General features: G+C 34.4%; 2 protein-coding genes and 1 long non-coding RNA gene across 4 annotated transcripts; 2 read left to right on the top strand and 1 right to left on the bottom strand.

The window, feature by feature from the left end:
• Positions 1-10,808: 10,808 nt before the first annotated feature.
• LOC145068359 (large ribosomal subunit protein uL18-like) lies at positions 10,809-13,315 on the top strand. The gene is made up of 9 exons (XM_079015315.1): positions 10,809-10,943; positions 11,655-11,724; positions 11,830-11,921; positions 12,037-12,163; positions 12,241-12,320; positions 12,413-12,529; positions 12,622-12,756; positions 12,831-13,000; positions 13,087-13,315. Exons 1-9 carry the CDS (start codon positions 10,941-10,943, stop codon positions 13,205-13,207), a joined length of 915 nt encoding a protein of 304 aa, XP_078871441.1. The 5' UTR covers positions 10,809-10,940; the 3' UTR covers positions 13,208-13,315.
• A 1,628-nt stretch (positions 13,316-14,943) lies between these two features.
• On the bottom strand, positions 14,944-16,554 carry LOC145071051 (uncharacterized). Its single transcript, XR_013690207.1, has 3 exons — positions 16,357-16,554; positions 15,303-15,521; positions 14,944-15,227 (listed from the first exon to the last, which is right to left on the bottom strand). It is a non-coding gene; the product is annotated as an uncharacterized LOC145071051 (long non-coding RNA).
• A 2,387-nt stretch (positions 16,555-18,941) lies between these two features.
• LOC145069852 (mediator of RNA polymerase II transcription subunit 19a-like) lies at positions 18,942-21,660 on the top strand. 2 transcript variants are annotated; one of them, XM_079016794.1, is made up of 7 exons: positions 18,943-19,199; positions 20,208-20,253; positions 20,335-20,633; positions 20,703-20,897; positions 20,995-21,054; positions 21,161-21,301; positions 21,394-21,660. In XM_079016794.1, the coding sequence occupies exons 2-6, from the start codon at positions 20,223-20,225 to the stop codon at positions 21,212-21,214; spliced, it is 639 nt and encodes a 212-aa protein (XP_078872920.1). In that variant the 5' UTR covers positions 18,943-19,199; positions 20,208-20,222; the 3' UTR covers positions 21,215-21,301; positions 21,394-21,660. The 2 variants fall into 2 exon arrangements, with proteins under 2 accessions (XP_078872921.1, XP_078872920.1); XM_079016795.1 differs by lacking the exon at positions 21,394-21,660 and having other exon boundaries at positions 18,942-19,199; positions 20,995-21,049; positions 21,161-21,295.
• Positions 21,661-23,453: the final 1,793 nt, after the last annotated feature.

Genomic DNA, 23,453 nt, shown 5'->3' with positions numbered 1-23,453 from the left:
GCTTTGTTTTTGAACCATGGCGATTTAAACAGATGGGAAAGCAAGATACCTCGTCAAATTGAGTGAATCTACTAAGATCAATGGATGCAAAAGATATAGAACCTTTTCTGATGGATTTGCGATACTTGGAGCCTATTTCAGATGTTATGCGATTTGAGGATGCTAGATTCAAAGGGTATCCACATGAACCACAACTGTTCCAAAGAAATAAAAGAAATAATTAGCTCATTAGCTCTTGGTCAATGATCATCAGCTAAATTTTCAGTCAATAAATAGGAATTTAGGAAAATACAGAGCTTAAGCTGATTGTGTGTAATAGAAATGAAAGTAATTTGAAGTTACTGATTGATTTTGAATCATCCTAGTTGTGTGTTCCAGATTAGTAAAAGCAGGAAGAGAATAACAAAAATGACAAGAATACACCTTTGAATCACATGATTTTACCTAAAATAAACTTGGCCAAATCAGATACAGAAATGAATGAACAAAACCTAAGAAACTCTGGTGTAAACTAATACGGATACACAAAGATCAGTCAATTATGTGTGATCAAATGAAAATCAAGTCAATCGACACAGGAGTTTGTGTAGAAACAATTGAAATGAGAACTGATCGAATAAGATTCGAATCATGATCGATGTAGATACCTGTAAGAGACATCGGCTTGGGACATGATAGGGTGATCGAACAATAAAGGTTGCTAAATTCCCCTTTCATGTGAGCTGACTTCTGATATAGGGTTAGGGTTAGGGTTCTTGACAACTGGAGGGGGTCAGAGGCTGGGAGATTGGGATAACCGCCTGCTGTTACGACTGGGTCGCTCGCCTGTGATCCGGATATTCTAATCTCACGGGGAGTTTTGTTTTGTGTAATGGAAAATGTGTGTAAAAATCTCTATATTGTAATGGTTTTCTTTTTCAAGAAAATCTCCATCTTTATATTTGGTTCTTTTATATATATATATATATATATATATATATATATATATATATATATATATATATATATATATATATATATATACACGCTAGCCGTTTACCCACGCTAAGCGACGGGTGCGAATAATTTCTTTCAAAATTTTGTTTCTAGAGGCGATTAATTTTTCGTGCTTATATCTTAGTACATCTAAAAAATTATCAGGAAGAATCATTCTAGCAAATAAGAAATCAGTAAGAATAAAAAATAAGATTGTTTTACAAATGTATACGAACACATGATTAATTGTACATTATTAATCGTGTAACATTTTCTTTATAGACGAGACACTTTATCATTAAATATCATCTATCAATAAAATATATTTATATTGTACATTGTTATTTTGTATAAAAAATAGTATTTTGTTGGTTAAATAAAAAAGATTATGTCGATGTTTTACATTTAACATGTTCTTTGTATTTGGTGATGAATCTGAAAGAAGAAAAAAAAAGTGGTCGGTTGGTGGTGAAGATGGTTTGGATAAATGTTACGTTAAGTTGCTTTATTGGGTTAAAAATACATGTATCGCTGATTTTTTGGTTTAAAAATGTAAGTATGTTTCTTATTAGGGTAAATGGAAAGTACGTCATAATTTTCAGTAAAAAATAAAAAACATGTTGCTTTTTTAGGTTAAAAACATAAATACGTTGATCTTTTAGTTTAAAAATATAAGTATGTTATTATTTTCAATTAAAAATAAATATACTTTGCTTGTTTGGATTAAAATTAAATATGTTATGTTTTGTTAAATATACAAGTATATGTGTAACGACGTAAATTTTCGGACTATTTTTTTCATTTTAAAATCATATAAATTTCATAACGCAATTCACAAAATCTCATTTGTTTAGTTTACAAAACATATCCCCATAATTGTTTGATTAGTAATCCAGGACCCTCAAAACATAACTCCTTCTCTGGTGTGTACAATCGAGCCGGTGTCTTCCCGCGATTCTGAGAAAACCTGAAACACATAACACATAACACGGTAAGCACGAAGTTTAGTGAGTTCCCCAAAATATCACACATATCTCATAGCCTCTCATGGTTGTAGTCAGATAAGACCCTCCAGTCAATGTGTCTCAGTGGGACCTTCTGATCCCACAACTCAGTTGGACCCTCCGGTCCATCAACTCGACAACTCAATATAATACACATCATATAAATCACAAAGACAACTAGCATGATATATCAATACACCGTATATGCACATAAGACCCTCCGGTCACACATAGGATACCAATCAAGGTAAGTATAGTGAGAAGACTCACCTCGGATAATAAACAACCCCTATAACGCTGTTGCTACGCACCGACCTTTAGCTTTGTGCCAAACCCACAATTAACTCAATTAGGAACTAAGTCCAAACTCTCACTCATTAGGTAAAAAGGCAATCCACTAACTAGCCCATTAACACCCTGAAACTCATTTGGCCCAACAAGTCCCAATAATGAATGGGCTCTCCCGAGGCCCAACTCTCAAGTCCAAGTGACCAGCCCTACTCAAGGGCCCAATACATAATTATAACATTTTCCTTACTCATAGTCTCCAACTCCCAAGCCCAAAGATTCAGTCCCGCCCTTAAGGCCCAACATAAGCTTTGGCCTAAACGCCCACAGAGGAGTTACGCGGGGCATACCTCTCTTGGTACGCTCAGCATACTCACGCATACGTGAAACTGATTGGGACATCAACCCAGTATGCGGGGCGTACTGGATCTTACATCGGGCGTACGCTCGGTTTGCTTTAGACCATTCCCCTTGTCTTAACCCGTTAAGTCCTTAGCTCATTGCTCAGATCTGGACTCCCTAATCTCTCTTAATCCATAAAGTTAGTGACTTTAAGCCTTTGCATGGATGATTATGTCACAAACACTCAAAACACCCATCCTCTTTCCTCATGAAACTCATAACTCATGCATGGCCTACTCCTAATGTCCAAGATTGGATTTGTATGACTCTACTCCACAAAATACACTGAAAAAGGGGTAGATCAAGGCCTCTGGAGTTCCTTGTCTCATAAAGTCTCCATCTTTTGGGACAAAACCCTAAAATACTCCATATAAATGCACAAATCAAAAGGGGTGAGAAAGCTTGAAGCTTTATACCTTTATGTGAAGCTTTCCACACCCAAACTTTTGGGCTCTCTGTAGCACCCGGTTCTTGGTACGTAAATCTTATTTGAGTATTTCCCTTCTTTTAGCCTTGGACTCGGCGATTCATAGGTCCGACTCGCCGAGTGGATGCGGGACCCGGGACAAGTTTAAGTTGGCGACTCGGCGAGCCCATATCCTGGACTCGGCGAGTCACAGCTGTTGGATGAAACCCTAAGTTTCAGGGGTTTGCACCCTATTTAAAGGACTTATCCGCCCCAGGCCAGCCCCCATTCTCTCCCCAGAGCTCCCAACCCTCGTTTATGCTCGTTCTTTGAAGTATTGAAGCTTTGTTGTGTGCTTTTGGAAGGTTTTGAAGGAGGAAGGAAGTAGATCCAGAAGAAGGGAAGCCATCCAGGCATTATTGTGTTCTTCCAGCAGTTCCTTTGAGGTAAAACCCGTTTTCCCCATGATTCTTTGCTTAGTACTTCATTTAGGTCTTTCTTGGACAAATCCCCAAGCTTGTATGTGCATTATATGTCGTAATAAGATGTTTGGCCTCTGGATCTAGGCAAGATTGAGCTCCAGGAGCTCAGATCTGCTAGCTTTATAGCCCCATGTGCTTGTTCACCCTAGATCTACCCCTTTTGAGACATTTTGAGCCCTAAAATCCATATTGGTGAATATCCACACGTAAAGTTGGAAACTTTACGTGTGATTCGTGTCCTAGAAGTCCGGATCTGTGAATGGCATGGACTGGAATCGAGCAAATCTGTGTATTTAGTGGGTGCATGGCAACGACTCGGCGAGTCGTTCATATGACTCGGCGAGTCTGTTCGCGAGTCTCCGAGTTTGTCCCCTTTTCGTAGTGTCGAGTGAGCAGTGAGTCACGGGGTGTGAATCAGTGAGTCGGAAGCTAAACTCGTCTATGGAGGGTAGATCCAGAAGAAGGGAAGCCATCCAGGCATTATTGTGTTCTTCCAGCAGTTCCTTTGAGGTAAAACCCGTTTTCCCCATGATTCTTTGCTTAGTACTTCATTTAGGTCTTTCTTGGACAAATCCCCAAGCTTGTATGTGCATTATATGTCGTAATAAGATGTTTGGCCTCTGGATCTAGGCAAGATTGAGCTCCAGGAGCTCAGATCTGTTAGCTTTATAGCCCCATGTGCTTGTTCACCCTAGATCTACCCCTTTTGAGACATTTTGAGCCCTAAAATCCATATTGGTGAATATCCACACGTAAAGTTGGAAACTTTACGTGTGATTCGTGTCCTAGAAGTCCGGATCTGTGAATGGCATGGACTGGAATCGAGCAAATCTGTGTATTTAGTGGGTGCATGGCAACGACTCGGCGAGTCGTTCATATGACTCGGCGAGTCGTTCATATGACTCGGCGAGTCTGTTCGCGAGTCTCCGAGTTTGTCCCCTTTTCGTAGTGTCGAGTGAGCAGTGAGTCACGGGGTGTGAATCAGTGAGTCGGAAGCTAAACTCGTCTATGGAGGTACTCAGCGAGTCAATGCCCTGACTCGGCGAGTTCAAGGCAATCTCCTTAGATCAAGAACAGAATCGGCGAGTTGTTCATACAACCCGGCGAGTCTCAGCATAAGTGTTCATCGGATGAAGATGAACTCGACGAGTTGTTCATACAACTCGGCGAGTAGGATGAAGGACTTGAATATTGGTTAAGAAAGGTGAACCCGTCGAGTCGTCGCCTAACTCGACAGGTAGGATCGGGATTCAGGGCAGTCGTTTGGATAGGGACTCGGCGAGTTGGAAAGCCAACTCGGCGAGTCGGGTCAACTGAAAGTTGACTCTGACTTTGACTTAGGGCATGGTCAGGGGTAAAATGGTCATTTTACCCAAAGGTCAGTGAGCAGTGTTTGATTGGGTATATTGTGGGAATTGCAGCCGGAGGATTTCCGGAGCAGCAGCAGCAGCAGTAGGCAGTCAGTTCCCGATCAGATCAGCAACTACTTCGAGGTGAGTTACCTTCCAGTAGCGGTGGGTCTAAGGCCACAACGCCGACCCACCAGTAGGAGGCGTATGGTAGATGATTGTCTCTGTGATATCATCTAGGTTTACTACTACCTGATATGTTATATGCTAGCATGATATGTTGTATGTGATAGTAGTCGAGTTCGGTTGTTAGGACCGAAGGGTAGTCAGATACCCCAGATACGTCTGACAGTATATGATGATATGTTTGCATGCTGGTTTGTTATGTTATATGCGATAGAGGTAGTATGAGGGGACCAGTCCCTGTGGTCGGTTGTTAGGACCGACGGGTAGTCAGCACCCCAGAATGGCTTGACATGGGTAGTCAGCACCCCAGAATGGCTTGACATGGGTAGTCAGCACCCCAGAATGGCTTGACACGGGTAGGACGGCACCCCAGAACGGCCGTACCGGGTAGTCAGGCACCCCAGAATAGCCTGGCAGTATGTATGTTATGTGTTTGTATGGTATGTGGTACGACGGGGGAACTCACTAAGCTTTGTGCTTACAGTCTTCAGTTTTGGTTTCAGGTACCTCCTCAGCTAGGGGAAAGGAGTCGGCGCGGTAGCAGCATGTCACACACACACTCTCCGGTTTCCGCATTTATGAGCTTCACTGGGATTTGTACTCTGATATTTTGATTGAATGTATGAATTGGCTTTTAGACATGGTTCACCTTGTGTTATGATTTGATCAGACAATGTTTTTAGTTATTAATATTTTCTAAAGTAATGTTTTTAAAACAAAATTTTTGGTCATGAAAATTGGGTCGTTACACTCTCACTCCTCTTCCAAAGCTTCTTCTTTACTTCAAGAACCCAAGATTACACTCACAAGCTCTCAAATGCACTCTCCTGCTATAAGAACGAAGATTTAGGGTTAAGAGGGTTTGGTGTCTGGAAATGGAAGCCAAGAACGAGGCCATCTCATTCTTTATATAGGGATACTCCTCAATTAGGGTTTTTCCTTCTATGCCTAGTACGCCCAACGTACTAGGTGGCTCTGCTTAAAAGTCACGCGCATGAGTACGCTAAGCGTACACACACGTACGCCCAGCGTACTTTGCTGCCATCATTTTCAACTAAAGGACTTATCTTGCCACAAAATCAAACTTCCATCTCTTCCTCGAAATAACCATGATTCCCATGAACCTCAAACCCACGAAAAGGTGACAAGATGCCCTAAGCTTCTAGCAACTCGTCGCAACCCCGAGACCTCCTCATGCCCGGTTTGCAACCCACGAACCCTAATCACGGACAATCCGAAACAGGATGTTACAATATTGTTGTCTTGGTTTGTCTTTAATCAGAAAATACTAAAAATGACAAATTTTATGTCAAATGCCAAATACCCCGGATGTGACATCCCCAATTTCACGGTCAGAAAAGACCGATTTGTTTATGCTTTGTTTTTAAAATCAGAGTAATCTTTTAAAGAAAACAGTTGCGGAATTTGTTCCCAAAACAAAATATGATAAAAATTATCAAAGCATTTCTTTAAAGAAATGTATCTTCATTATATAACAAAATCTCGGAATGTCATGTTCAATACAAACCAAAAGCATAAAAACCGCTCGATCTTTTTATCGTTTCACTACAATTGACGAGATCTTCGATTCTCGTTTAGATTGTTTCGGCTAAAAATCGCTCGATCTCAAATCGAGTATTCGGGCTGCATACTGCTAAGCTGAAACTTAGAAAATTTATAACTTTCTCATCCGAAGTCAGATTTGGACGTTTTTTTATGCACGTTCACGGTTTAACGAACTCTACGACTTTCGTTTAGATTGCTAAGGCTAAATATCGCTCTAACGTAAATTCACTATTTACGTCGCATTATGTTGTTCTTTATATGCACGGAAACCTTGTAACATATACTATAACTCAGTTAAAATTATTCAGTCTAAATAATCTTTCATCAAAAATTCATTTTTGACGCCTATTGTCTCTAAATTGACTAGCCCGGATCTACGGGCGTTACACTGGATACATGAGTAATGAACTTTTCAATCAACTAACAACATACTTTTTTACAATTAACAAATACTCAAAGCACACAATTTTATCAGTCATTTATTCTCTTCTGAAAATGATGTTCTCACGTTGATGAAACTGTAGACTTACCTCATTGTTTTAGAGCATAATGTAAAATGTTTTGTGGAAGTTTTAGTTAAAAACTTAATTTATTTTAAAGCTAACAGCTTTTTAATAGAATAGTAAGTATTGTTAAAAGATGTTAACGAAGATGGTATCAAAAGATGCAATTTGAAGTTAAAGATGTAATCTATTAAACTTATTTTTTATTTCTTGTTACATACTTTTAATAAAATGTAACTATAACAAAAAATTTAAGGTAAAAATTACATAAGTAACAAAAGTTTAAAAACAAAAATAATCAAATTTAAAACAAAAATCATGTGGAGAAAAATGAGAATCTTGTTTGTGTTTTACTATGGGCCACAGTAAAAATTCATGACTAAATTGGGCAACTTTTAAAAAGTAAAAAACCTTTTGATTCAAAAAAAATTTATCAGAACAAACCACTATTTTACATTAGCCAAACTATAAGCATTTCAAAACTATAAGTAACATAGGTACTGATGTAACGCCCCGTTCCTGGTACGTGATTTTAATTATTTTATTTTCCTTTTTATAAGGGCTACTCGACGAGTCAATAGCCCTAACTCGTTGAGTATATACGGGTCAGCACGTGGAGATTAGTGGGGCGACTCGGCGAGTCGCCCAGGCTGGATGAAACCCTAATCTTTAGGGTTTGTACCATATTTAAACACCATTATAGCCCCCACCCCACCCTCCATCACCTCCAGAGTGCCTCCCTCAAAACCCTAACCCTCCATTAGTGAGATTAAGTGATTCTTTTTGCCAGTTTGATATAAATTTGTGCATTTTAGAGCTTGTAGAAGAAGAAGGAAGGAAGAAGGTTCAAAGGAGAAGAAGTAGATCCAGGAGCTACACCCCATTTACTATACTTTCTGGTAATCAAGTCTCAAACTTGAGCATTCTCCTAGTAGATCTTCAACCATGCTAATTTTTGCCACTTTTGGGTCATTTCAAGGCTAACCCTGAGATTGGAGCTCTCATAGGGTTATGGACTTCAGAGCTGGACACCCTTGAGCTCTAGGAGCTCAAGGCACCCACCTTTATTCAACCAAGGCCCTATTCCCAACCTTAGGTCTCCATTTCTAGCCTAGTTTGATGTTTTAGCTTCATATCACTATGCATGCACGTAAAGTTGGCAACTTTACGTGTTATGCAAGCCCTAGAAGTCCAGATCTATGAATTGGATGCACTGAAATCGTTTAGGATCAACTGTATGGTGATGACATGCGAAGGACTCGACGAGTCGCTCATCTGACTCGGCGAGTCGGGTCGCGAACCCTAATTTCGCTGTTAGTGAGTTGAGAGTTGAATCAGTGAGTAGAGGAGGTGACTCGGACCGATTCAACTAGATATACCAAACTACATAACGTTTTTTCTATTGAAACCCGGTTTGTATATATTTTGTATTTTTTAATCGAATTTATTTGTCAAACAATTATAATTTTATGTTTAGATAACTTATTTATAACATTATTAGAAACAATTTGAAAAATCACGGGAGTTTCAAATGTATGTGCTGAAAGGAAATGCTTCATTTATCGGTCCAAATTGATCAAACTCATATCGATTCAACTCAGTACACCAAACTACATAACGGGTTTTCAACTGAAACTCTGTTTGAACCTAAAAAAATATTGTTCAAAACCATTTTTGGGATTCTAAAACTTAAATGGATAGTTACCAATCAAGACAATCTCACCAAAGAATACCCTCAACATCCTAAAAAAGGTAGGCATAAGGAAGTTTTCATAGTTTGTTCCCTTTGAAACATTTCACAATCTTTCCTATTTATAGAAGAGGAAACGTTCTCTTGTTTACTCTCTTCATCGATGTGGGAGGAAGACATTGTAATAAAACACGCTTTCTTGTTAATATAACATTATTCAGCTTATTTAGTAAAACACTTTTCTCTTGTTTACCCTTTCTTTATTGTTCAATAGTTCCATTTTTCTATAATCTCGTAAGTTGTTATCCAAAAAAGTAAGTTTTGATTGAATAACTTTTTGTTCAATTCTAAAATCATAAATTCATTTAAGTACTTAATATAGAAAGTTTGTTTATATGTATTTTCGAGATTCAAAAGTTCATTATAAAAAGAATTCATTTATAAAATATAATCTGCGTATATATTTCGTGCTTTTGATCAAATCGAATTTTCAAACAACTATATTTTTATGTTTAGGTAGATGTTTTTTTTATATTTATATAACATTATGTAACTTTTTTTAAAATATCATTGGAAACAATTTGAAAAATCATGGGAGTTTCAAATGTATGTAGTGAAAGACAAATACTTCTTTTATGGTCCAAATATATCAAACTCGGACCGATTCAACTAAATATATCAAACTACATATTTTTTTCTAGTGAAACCCGGTTTGTATATATTTTGTGCTTTTGAATCAAAATGATTTTTCAAACAGTTACAATTTTAAGTTTAAGTAGATGCTTTTTTATATTTATATAAAATTATGTAACTTATTTATAATATTATTAGAAATAATTTAAAAAATCATAGGAGTTTCAAATATTTGTCGCGAAAGGAAAATGATTCCTTTATCAGTCCAAATTGATCCAACTCCGGTTCAACTCAATATACCCAACTACATATTTTTTTTTTCTAACAGAAACACGATTTAAACTGGAAAAATTCGGTTTAAAACCATTTTTGGAATTCTAAAAGTTAACTGGACACTTGCCAATATAGACAGTCTCACCAAATAATACCTTCAAAATCCTACAAAGGTAGGCATGAGGAAGTTCTCATGGTTTGGTCCCTTTGAAACATTTCACAACCTTTCCTATTTATATAAGAGGAACCATTCTCTTGTTTACTCTCACTATCGATGTGGGATGAAGACATTGTAATAAAACACCATTTTTTGTTTATAAAACATTATTTAACTTATTTATAATATTATTGTAAAGAAATTGAAAAGTCATGAGAGTTTCAAATGAATGTGGTGAAATGAAGTTAAAAAAAAGGGGTTTCAAATACATGAGATTCAAGAAAAAATGTTGGCTTTATAAGTATGTATGATACGATGGTGACGTATCTTAACTAAGTATAAAAAATCATATTCTTAATATAGATAAAGATAGTGACATATTTTAACTAAATATAAAAAAAATCATATTCTAGAACTAATGAAAAAGAAAAAACCGAGCAAAAAACTTGAACTATAATAAGCTTGATTCAAATTACCAACCGTTCAATCCAAAATAATATCATTCAGCAAACATCATAAAATATTATGCTATATCCAAATCACGAACATTATTTTTGTAAGAGTCATTCAAAATATATCATACTATAATGTTTAATACAACAACCTAATAACCAAATGACCATAATTTATTTTAAATGACATATAATTCTAGTATAATATCTATATAATTAAATTTCAAGATGCATAGGGTTCGCCTAATATATTATACTAAAAACATTATATTTGAAAAAACACTTATGAGTTATATTATATTTGAAAAAACACTTATGAGTTATATTGTAGTTTATACATTACATTTTTTGTCAGGGGCTGTATTTGACACATAATAACACTTTACGGGGTCTATATGAAACTTTATTTGGTATAGAAAACCCTAAGACGATAGGTGAAACAATATACAATCCTAGCCGTCGATCTACACTTTCTCTTAGGGTTTTTGGTATTTGAACGCCTTCATATTCAATCTTCACTCGTTGCCGCTGTAATCTCTCTTTCCTCCCCAACACATTCTCCCCGGAGGCAATCATGGTAACGATCTTCAACCTATTTCTGTAAATTTTGTCAATTCGATTTATCCATTATATACACAGTGAAAAAGAAACGAGATTGTTCTGTTTAGGGGATTCGCATGTTAAAACAGCGCAAATTGCTATATGTTTTTTGTTGAATTTTCGATTACATTCCAATGTAAATGATCAAGTCAATTGTGTGTATAATCAATCTTCAATGAAATGTGGAGTTTTCTATATTTCAATTCGCGCCGTCGTAGCTCAACTGACTATACACAGTTGCACCGTACCACATTGAGTTATTTTGCTGATTAACTAGTCTTCGATCCTATTTATGTTCATTCGAGAGTTGCAAATTGATGCGAAGTGGATTTTTTTTATCATAATTCACGCGATAGTACTTTCTGGCGTACTCTGATCGTTTGGATCTACATTCTTCTTTTTGTGTATCTCCAGCTTTCTTGCCACATTTCTTTGTAATTTGAGGAAGTGATTTCAATATGGATTACTACATGCCCACTATGTCTACCATGTTTCACAAATCTGTGTTGAATTCTGCACTTGGGATTTCTGTTAATCTATATCGATTTGAAGTTCTTGATTAGTAGAAATTTCTTAGGATCATCAGTTTTGAAGTTCAATTTGTTACTCTTTTCTGGTTTATACTTATCTTTATGAACATTGCCCGCATATGTTATGCTGTTTGCTGATGATTGTTTTATTTCTGAAGGTTTTTGTCAAATCACAAAAGTCACGATCCTACTTCAAACGGTTTCAAGTCAAGTTTAAGAGAAGGAGACGTATGTATATCTTTGTTATCTTTTATACATTGTATTTGGTATCCCATTGTTCTTTTTCCTAATTACATCAGTAATCCTCATGCTTCTTCTTGTTTATTAATGCAGAGGGTAAGACTGATTATCGAGCAAGAATCCGTCTTATTAATCAAGACAAAAACAAGTACAACACACCAAAATATCGTTATGTTGTGCGATTCGTATCCTTTCCATTCACCCTTTTTTCTTTCCATCATTTCTCTATTGGCTTTTATATGCTTTTAACATTTTCTCCATTGTATACATTAAAAAGTTACCCTTAATGATTGCTATTAGACCAACAAAGATATAATTGCACAAGTTATATCTGCAAGCATTGCTGGTGATATGATCCTTGCATCAGCATATGCTCATGAGCTACCTCACTATGGTCTCAAAGTAGGGCTCACAAATTATGCTGCAGGTATTTTGTATTTCTGTGTCTTATTTTATTTCACATTTATAAAAATATTTGAAACTTAAAACTCTTCTCAAACATAGCCTACTGCACTGGACTTTTATTGGCTCGCCGTGTCTTGAAAAAGCTTGAAATGGATGAGGAGTATGAGGGAAATGTTGAGGTACATTTCAAAATCAAATCCCCAGTTTTTTTTTCATTAATATAATGGAATAAATACAAAAAAGACCAATATGCCCCCATTATGTTTTTCAGGCAACTGGTGAGGATTACTCTGTTGAGCCAGCAGAAAGCAGGAGGCCTTTCAGGGCTCTTTTGGATGTTGGGCTTCTCAGAACCACCACTGGAAACCGTGTTTTTGGTGCCCTTAAGGTATTATATTTACACCATTACAATAAAGGGGTTTGACCGTAATTTTGTCATGGTTTGACTTTATTTTATTTTGGTGATGAATAATCAATCAGGGAGCTTTGGATGGTGGACTTGATATCCCTCACAGTGAGAAGAGGTTTGCTGGATTTAGCAAAGATGGTAAGCAACTTGATGCTGATGTTCATCGCAAGTATATTTATGGTGGACATGTTGCTTCCTACATGAGGGTCAGTATTGTAATTTCATATTATTTGTTTATTTATTATAATAGTATCTTAAGTAATTTGGTGTTTTTTTGTAGACTTTAATGGAGGATGAGCCAGAGAAGTATCAGACTCACTTTTCTGATTACATTAAAGCTGGAATTGATCCGGATAACATTGAAGAGATATACAAGAAAGTGCATGCAGCTATTCGTGCGGACCCCACACCAAAGAAAACTCAGAAGCAACCTCCTAAGGAACACAAGAGGTATGTATAAACTGATGCTTATGGTTTGAAATTATTTAAAAACAAGAAGGATTTATATATGTTTTTATGTTTATTGTTTTTTTTAGGTATAACTTGAAGAAGTTGACATATGATGAGAGGAAGCAAAAGCTTATTGAGAGATTGAATGCTTTGAATGCTGCTGCTGGAGCAAATGATGATGATGATGATGAGGAAGATGATGAGTGAAGATGATAATGAGATGTTTGGTTTTAAAATTATAATTTTTGGAAAGGAGAGAGTAGTACTTTTGGTTGACTTTTATATGATAATGATTATCGTATTTTTGGTTTTAAATGAGTTCTTAAAGTATATTAATTTTTTACTGCTATGTCCTTATAAATCTACTTGCCTTCTGGTTTTTGAAGTTAATTACTGGTTGCAACTTATATAAAAATCATAGTTATGACAGAAAGTAATAGTACCAAGTATTTTTTTAAGGTATTTTTCTGATGAATTTTTTTTCAGCTTCCAACTTTAGCAGCTTTAAATGTAGCAATCTTATATAATATTTTTATAAAGTTAAAGAAAACTAAGTGTGTTGAGGTGTCTATTAATTAAAGGTGCAAATGCATAGATTGGGAAAAAAAAAGACTTGTTCTCTTTGAACTGAATGTAATACATATGCTGTAAACTGAGAGCCATACAAGTATTTATGGACTAAAACACTAAATGTAATAAAGCCCATGAACAAACAGGGCCTTAGCTAAATAAATAAGGTTTAATAATTTAAACTTTACTCCATCTCTACATATTTAGTATGAATACAAGTATTTATGGACTAAAAGATTAAATGTGATAAAGCCCATGTACAAACCTTTCAAAAACCCTAAATTGTTTCCAGCACACAAAATTATGATGGAATCCAGATTTAACGAGCACAAACCCACCAAAATCGAAATTCACACAAGCCGAAAAACCCTAAATAGAAATTCGAGCACACACACACAAAACAAACCCGATGAACAAGAACAAAAAACCTGTTTGTGTATTCATGTGCGTGTTCATAGAAGTGAGAACAAGACACAAAGAGATGTGTTTGCAATGAACTTAACCTCGTGTGTATGTGTATGTGTTATGAGTTATAGAATCAAGAATTAGAAACCCAAATTTATGGATTCTTTAAAACAAAAACTTTTGTGTTCATGTGTGTTTCATCTTTGAATCTAACCCCTAATTTTTGGGTTTGTTTCATAGGAGAGAGTAAAAAGAAATTTGGAAAATATGTGTTAGAACTCAAATCCTCAGGAAAATCATGTTTGGCGGGAAAAGATGACTAGAGTAGTCTCGCCGAAGCTGACCGGCTAAACTTACACTAGCTAGTGATAATGATATTTGTGAACATGATAAATAAATTTAATGCTCATATGTATGCAAAAAAACCATAAGTAACTAAATGTATACTCAAGATAAAGTTTATGACCCTTATAAGTCATTAACCTAAATATAATATATACATTTTAACACTAAAAAATAAAAATGTTAATAGTGCCCAACTTGTACATATATTAAAAATCCGAGAACTAGGTAATACTTTGGTAAAAAAAACATCAACTAGTTGACTTCCGGTTCTGATATGAGGAGTTGAGATTGTTCCATCTTTAAGATTTTCATGAATGAAATGACAATCTATTCGATTGTGTTTAGTTCTTTCACGGAAAACATGATTGCAACATGAATAGCTACCTCTAACACCATAAATTTATCGGTTTAAGGAACCAACCATGATCAAATCTTTTATGCCACAAGTTTATAATAATGTGAGAAGTAGTCGATGACATATAAGAAATGATATGTTTGACTTTTTATGAACAAAAAGAACTACTAAATTTAAGTCAACATAATCATCTTAATCAATTGCATCTTATAGACCCTAGGTTTTCAAATCATAGTCAATGCCTTCTAAAAACTACAACGCACAAATAGAAACTGTCAAGAATATCATCTTTTATTATATATATTATGTCTAGACAAAACACTTTGTTCAAGCCAACAATGACTAGGTTTTTAAAACCACTTGAACCAAATCAAAACTCAATGAATAAATTCCTCAAAAGATCCTTGAAAAAAAGTGAATCCCACATACGACACATCTCTCACACACCAAAACTCATACCAAAAGAACAAAAAACACTCTCAACAAATCCTTTTGGTCTAAATCTTTTCTCTTCAATGTCCATTTGTGTAAAACCATGCCATATACATCCACCTGATACACAATCAAATTCACTCAAAATCACAAAAAGATCAAAAGGAAAATGTTTCATAAAGAAAAAAAAATCACCTTTTTCATTATTCCTTGATCTTTTTATTGCCCTTTTGCCCCTTCTACCCCTTCAAAGTACTTTATCGATTGAAAATAGATGAACCAATAAAAGTCGAGACTTGAAATAATCCAATAATTGCAACAAGAGCATATGAAGCAATCCAAACAACAACCGCATAAATTGATTTTAGGACACCAGGGTAGGCCATATAAAGAGCTTAAAGCATAACACCAAACCTAAATCAATAATAAACACTTTTCTAAGATTTATTTCAAAAAAATTTGAAAAGAAAATGGCTAAATACAAGATATAGTAATGCACATTGCTATGATATAAGAATTTGGAAGGTACATTGCTATATCTTGCATTTAGCATAAACGAAAAAAAAAGATGACAAGAATGCCATAAGATTCATTGATCATAAAGAAGATTAAACATCACTCATCACTCTTTTATACAAATTTCTTGAACGAAAATAAACTTTGATCCCTCAAAAAACTTCATTTAAAGTAAAGTTTTATTCAAGAAACTTCTCATTCTGAAAAATACCCAATTGCAGATACATAAAAAAACCTAATCAAACACTAATCAAAGTATAACAAAAAAATTAGTTCATTTAAGGGGGTTATTTGGATTGGATTATAAAAACTTCAGTTTGGAGTGATTAACATGTTAATCGATTCAGATTCAGATCGACTAATTATTTAAACATGATTAACTGAATACCCAATTTTGAAAATGCACATCCAAAGTCCACACACCACCTAATTTTTGTACAAAGTAATTACTTCGATTCCCAGAGAACACCCACTTTCAATCTATAACTCCTTTGATATTATCAAAAACAGTTCCAATCGCATTAGCGTAATGTCTCGCGATCGTTTCTTATGAAGCTTAAACCGATCATATTCAAGTGCAAGAAACGTGTAATCTTCAAATTTCAAAATACCCAACGCAATATCATCAAAACCCCCAAAAAACCCTTATCATAAACATCAAAACAAGACTAAAATACAACTATACAGACCTACAATATACTCAAACCATTCAGAGAGAGAAAGAAAGGCTCACCCTATGATAACGTGACGATTGAAGACGAAAAATGGGATCAGAGAATAGGGGTTTTATTGTTTTTGATTGCAATAGAGATTTCTTCTGATTGAGGGAAAATAGATTCCCCTGTGGTGTTGATGTCGTCCAAGGGCCAGGCTACTCACCTTTCGGAAGTCTCTTCCCCGTGAAATGTGAAATGTATCTTTCTGGTTGTCAACTGATCAAAGATAATTAATGACAAGTAAGTCTCTAGACTTTTACATATACGCGTTTAGTCCCTAAACATTTACAATATACACGTTTAGTCCATTGAGAAACTAACTGATGGAAATAACTAGCCATTCATCATGTAAAATGAGAATATCAGTGTATTTACTTATTTAGCAGTGGCAGATCAAGACAAAAGTCCACTGTGCTCTAACCCAAATATTTAGTAAGGGTGAATAATTTTGGATAAAATTATCTTCTGGTTATTTTTATTCATGTTTTCATCGTTTTTCTTATAAAAAAGAAATTACTTTTCAAACTATAGTCTATTACTGATGTTTTTGAAAAAAACTATGATCTAAATATCGTGGTTGAGATCTCATATCCTCAATGTCAATTGGTCTTACAAAATAATATTGTGATGTTTAAATGGAGATTTTATTTTGATCAATTTCATAATGTGAAGTGTTAATAGTGTCGTTTGAAAATCAGTATATGTGATAAATAGAAGGGGTAAAATGGGTATATAAGTTGTTATTATTTGTAGGTAAGTTTAAAAACAAAAGCCAAAATAGTGTGATTGACGTTTTGTTCCCTTCCTTTCCCATCACGATTGTCCAATGTAGAAACTAGAAAGACCATGAAAATGAACATGCCACACAAATACGTGCTAGCAACTCCTAATTCTAAACAAGTTTTTATTCGAATCAATTATTTTGGTGTTGGGCCTAATGATAATCGCTAAAAATGGGTTCCACTACAAATTTCACATTTTACCTTCTAGGTATTGTAATGTTAATCGGGACATCACACTTTAGTTCAAGACATTAGTCAGTTAGCTTCATCACCTGATACCTTTTATTATGTATCATACTTTGAATTATAACAACATATTTTCGATTATATCATCATATTTTTCGGTATGTATAATCTTTACATATTAAAGTCTTATAAGTTTGATAAGCAAATATAATCCAGTAATTATTCAATATTATCAACTTTCCTTAAATAAAACGCAAAAGGAAGGAATTTATCCAAGACATTTGACATCACCCGGGTAAAGAAAGGGTTACATTAAGTATGCTAAAAGTTGGTGGGGGCAATGACTTACCCTAACCCATTAACCTTATGCTAGTTTTTTTTAGGACGAAATGATTATATTAAAACAAACTATTAGCAAGGAGCTAAAAAAGTGGCCAAAGTAGCAAAAGAAAGATAACCCAATTTAGATTACACTAAACAATATTGTCAAAAACCAAAGATTTTTAATTAGATTTTACAACTCCAAGATAGAATTATTCTGAAACTTTTAAACAACCAAAAAGATAGCAATAATCACCGCATCGAAATATTTCATTTGATCCACATTAAGGGGCGCATTATCCACCGACTTGATCAAAGCATGAACCAACTATCCCACCACTTCCCGATAAGCTTCCAAATGCTCGTGATCGAGGAACTGGTAATGAACAAATGATTCTTGTTTTTCTTATCATGCTCAACAAAGCAATAAATCAAAACAAATACCTTTATTCAGAGAAGATTGACATGAGTTAGAATCCGATCAACAACTCTCTAAAGCAAAATATTCAATTTGATAGGAACATAATTGTCCCATCTGGTTAAAATGTCACTAGTAGTCAAAGTACAACCATCCAAAAAACTTCTCACAAACACCACATGATAATCACCAGAAGTATACTCGATATTTTCTATGATGTTTAATACTTTATATTTATACCTTTAAATTTCTAAAAAATTACATTAGATAATAGCAAAAAGCAACATACCACACAAATATCATCCAACTATAAAAAATAAATATAACTTTATAGATAGAGACATACAAAAAACATTTATCACTCCTAATCGGTATAAAATGTTGATCCTATAAAGAATTTGTAACACAAGACCAACTTTTATCGCATATTATCACTATTAGTATAACACCATTTGTCATACTTTACATATATATATAATTTTAAAGTTGTATGTGGTTGGTTAGCTCTACATATATTAAAATTTCATTTGATAACGATATAATATATGGTACACAACCATTTATTAGCTATTATGATTATGGTTATTGATTAGATTAAAATCAAAAACCAAGAATGTGTCATAAGTCGTAACTATGATTTATGATTATGCATGTTTCTTCACTATTTGTTTGTCATATTAAACGCCGAACAATAAAACTATAGATAATTATGTGATAAAATTAGACCCGATCTTTTAATTATTTATTTAATTGAACTCCGTTTTTGTTGTAACTTCTAAATTACCTAAAAACCCCTTTCCAAATTCGATTGATGGAAAAGAGAGACTAGAGAATGGAAATGGATCAAGGGCAATAATGTCCATAACATTTTATATATATACTAAGTTGCTGTAATAACACACACACACAGGTCCATTCTCGTTAGTAGATGCGCGAAGCGAAGGCAATAATTTTCAACACCTGAGTCTCTCTTTTACAGGTATTAGGGTTTATTTCAGTTAAAGGGGAAAACGACGACGAAGACAAAGACTAAAAATTACCTATTTGTTTAACTATTTCGGTAGTTATTCACTCGATTTTGCCTAATTGTGGGAGGAATTAGATGCGAATTGGTCCAATTTTAGCTCTACGGATCTCTTCTGTATTAAGCAAGGTAAGTTCTTCGCCTTACAAGATTTTCCAACACTTTGAAGAGAAACCATTGCTATTTAGCTTTTAGTTTTATTTGTTAGACATTAATACGCTTCTAGAAAAGATCGAGTTCAGTCTTGCGCTAAACTAAGGAAAAACAGTTGGATATTAGCAATTCAGTGCAGCCAAGTGCGGAATTTAGGGTTTAAATTAGGTGGTGTGGTTTCTTGACGTTGGATGTAATTCGCAAAATAAGGTATTTAGTGTGTAATTAGGGTTAAGTTGATTGGAGTAAGATTTTTTACGAATCGCTTCTATTTGGGTTGAATGCATTCAAGAAGTACATATTTACATTTATAGCGGTGAGTTACATACCCATACCTATACCTAGAGTAAGAATAGACATTTGACTTATTGGGTTTCTGTTTTCTGATATGTTGCCCCTCTACTTGAAGATCTAAATCCATAAAGGGCACTAATTTTGTTACATGTAGTGTTTATGTATACTATTTCTAGTTGTCTTCATACAAAGGAGACTTAGGGTTTTACCAGACTTGAAGAATGAATTTTTCTGGAAATTTTGGTTCTTGACATGATTAGATTGACTTTTGCTTCTAGATTCAATCTTGTGCCTCGATGAAACACTCCCCATAACTTACTGTATGGTCTAGGTTATAATCTTCATCCTCTATGATCACACTTACATGTATTGATTGCATCCTTTTTCTGATTTCAAGATTGTTGATCTTTTCTTCATGCACATCTGATGCCTATTCTACTCCTCAAGTCTTTTGGTGTACAATAACACATATTTAGGAGTCTTTCAGTTTTTTCTTGAAACCTTTTTGCTTTTCAAAACAGTATATCTCTCTCTGTACATGATCCTGGCAAAATTGCCACATGTGAAAGAAATTAAGCCCATTTTTGCAAATAAATAGCCCCCTTCTTAATAATATATACAGTCACCATTAAGTTTCAGATTATGTTATGATGGTATTTCTGATTGAAGAAAATTAATCATCCTTCTTAGGTGATGATGGTATAAATGGATCCTGAAAGCAAGAAGTTTGGGAAAGGTGAGTTTTCTTTTTCCTAGATTTTCTGTTTTTTTTTTATCTCATTATGTATCAAGAAACTAACTGTCTGCTTTATATTAGGGCCTAGGGAACTTACGGGTGCTGTTGATCTTATAAGCTACTACAAATTGTTACCTCACCATGAGTTCTTCTGCAAAAAGCCACTTCCTTTATCAATTTCAGATACACATTACCTTCATAATGTTGTTGGAGACTCAGAAATTAGGAAAGGTGAAGGAATGCAATTAGATCAACTCATTCAGAACAATAATAATAGTACATCAAGAGAGACAAATACACGCATACAGCCCTTTGACCTTGACACCTTAAGAGAAGCCTTTCAGTTGCGCGAGACTTCTTCTCCTGTTGACCTTCCATCTGTAAGCATTTTCCAAAATTTCAAAACAAAAATACCGAAACTGCCCTTTGTTTACTAATTTGCATTGTAGTCAGAGAAAGGGACTCCTACTGTAGCAGGAAAATCTAGAAGTGAATCAAAGGAGAAGGAAAAGAAGCATAAGAAACACAAGGATAAAGACAGGGAAAAAGATAAAGAACATAAGAAACATAAACATCGCCATAAAGATCGAAGTAAAGATAAAGATAAGGAAAAAAAGAAGGATAAAAGTAGTCATCATGAAAAGGTTAGCTAATGCTACTAAGTACTAATATTATATAGCTTTTTGATTTAGGATTTAGGGTTTAGGGTTTAGTAATGTTGGTGTTTTGAAATGGTTTCAGAAAAGGAAGCATGATGGAGATGAAGATATCAATGACATTCACAGACACAAGAAAAGTAAGGTAACTTGGATTGGATGTACTTAAAATGCTTTGAGTAGATTATTTATTAGATCATAATATCAAATATATATTATATAGAATAGTGTTTTATATATTAATTTTGCAGCATAAGAGCAGTTCAAAGATGGATGAAATGGGTGCAATAAAGGTAGCAGGTTGAATGTGGCATTATTATTTGTCCACAAATGATGTTGCAAATGGAAGATTCACAGAGGTCCTTTACTTACTGCAGTCAAAATTAATTCAGGTCCTTTTTTAACCTACAAATACAATGCTATAATCACCTTTGAATTAGATTAGTTTTGTATTTTATAATAATTAGTTTTGTATTTTTTGCAGAGGAGTTGGGGGATTAACTAAAGAGATGATTATGAAGAAGGTGAATTCACCTTTGAAGTAGATTTAATTGGAGGTACAAAATTAATGGAAAAAAAAAACAAAAAAAAAACTTGTTTGTATCATAGAGATGGGATTTAGTTTCATATATTCAAAACTTTGATCTTTTATTTTGGTTTTAGAAATGTACACGTAGACTTTGGGTGGTTTGGTCAACATAAAACAAAATGTGAGTGTATCATTATATCAATTTTGTGAACTTTTTTTTTTTTTTTTCATCTTCTAGAAGCTTTAAGGATATGTTGTTTATGACTTTATGTATTCTTTTTATCAGTAGAAATTGTTTAGAATTTTGTAAATTCTAGTTGCTATGAAGGGAAAAGAAATAGTGATTGAGGATTTTTCTTGTAAAACTTATGAGCCTAGGTGGTGTTAAAATGGAATTTTAAAACACATTGTTTTGATATTTGCTTCTTTTTTACTTTCGTTTTTTTATGACTTTTGATAGATATATCATTTGACATATAAATCAGGTAGATATTAACCTGTAGATTTCGTAGTGTTGGGACAAATATCGGTTATTATGTGCTGTGATGTAAAACAATTGGGCTTTGGAAAGGATAAGGAATCTCTTTTTGTGCAAAGAAGCAAGTGATAGGAGATATCATAAAACAATGTCGGGATGCCAAAACACATGCGGTGTGGATGTGCGACCATATGGACCACGTTGCACACACGAGCTTCCTGTAGTCTCTTTTAATAACTTTTTTTCTTTTCCATCAAAGTGTGATGAGTTTTTTCACTTTTTCGACATGGTTGTGTTTGGGCCTTTGGGGTGCACTATAATCTTTTTGGAGATGCCGACAAAACAAATACAATATCCTACACATCGTGAGGCGATGTGGCACTTGCTTCATATCATTTTTTGAACTTGTTAATTGAATTAATCTTGGAGAATGGGAAACCATAAAAAATTATGTGTTTGTTGATATATGTATGTATGTATGTACGTACCCCACCTTCCGGATCTTTATCGTCTGAGTGTGATCCAAAAGTCTGGATACTGATTTGAATTCGTGGATTTACCAGAACGTACCCTAGATACATAAAGTACCAAACAATCCCTCAAAGATCATCTATGTTAAACACTAAACTCAAGTTGTAGTTGGTAAGTTGATGTAAACAATATTATGTAAGATACTTCTACCATCATCGCTCCTTATGAGCATCTTGTTTATAAACCAAGAGCAACTAACACTATATTTATGTATCTCTTATACTCTCTTACTGGTATTCTCGGAATACATTATCTCATTTGTCATAACTTAGACATCAAAGAGTATTACCGATAACTTCTTTATAATGCTTATGGTCCTCTTTGTCTACATATCTCATGTACTATGTTAATTCTTGTTGGGTCATGATGGCTTTCAAAACAATAAAAAAACAATAGAGGCATTATAAAAGTCGACTATCATATGCAACCAATGATTTATGTTTAATGGATACTTGCAACAAAAATAATTTACAAGAAGGTTTGCGAATTGTGTACATTGAATCGATTATCTTGTGATGATTTTGGATGAAATTGAAAACCCAAAATGGAGTTTCTCTATTAGTTCCCACCCCAAATATTCATTCAACGAAAATAACTTGGAACCCTTCTCCGATGGTTGAAATCGATCGCTTGAAGACCAAGTAAACACCAGGAATGTGTGTGTGTGTGTGTTTCTACTATCGAAAGCAAGGGGAGAAAGGATAGATATTAAGTGAAAGGGAATGGGAGAGAGGTGAACCAAGGGCTGTTTTTTTATAGGTAAACCCTAACGCTTAACTTTCCCACCAAGCAACGATTTGAATTAATTAGATCATTATATATAAATAAGTATATAATTATTAAATCATAATTAAAATATGCTTAATTTGAAGTAAAGCCCACCTCTTTTATAGTTTTTGGTTAAACCACCATATTAATGATGAATAACAAACTAGCACCTTTATTTATATTTCTCATTATAAATTATACTTTGTGTGCAACCCAATAGGCTGATGTAATATTACAA

This window comes from Lactuca serriola, chromosome 8, assembly GCF_051521515.1.
Source record: "Lactuca serriola cultivar US96UC23 chromosome 8, Lser_US96UC23_V15, whole genome shotgun sequence".
Classification (NCBI taxonomy): domain Eukaryota; kingdom Viridiplantae; phylum Streptophyta; class Magnoliopsida; order Asterales; family Asteraceae; genus Lactuca; species Lactuca serriola.
The sequence above is the reverse complement of the archived record's forward strand: the minus strand, read 5'-3'. Positions and strand labels throughout refer to the sequence as shown.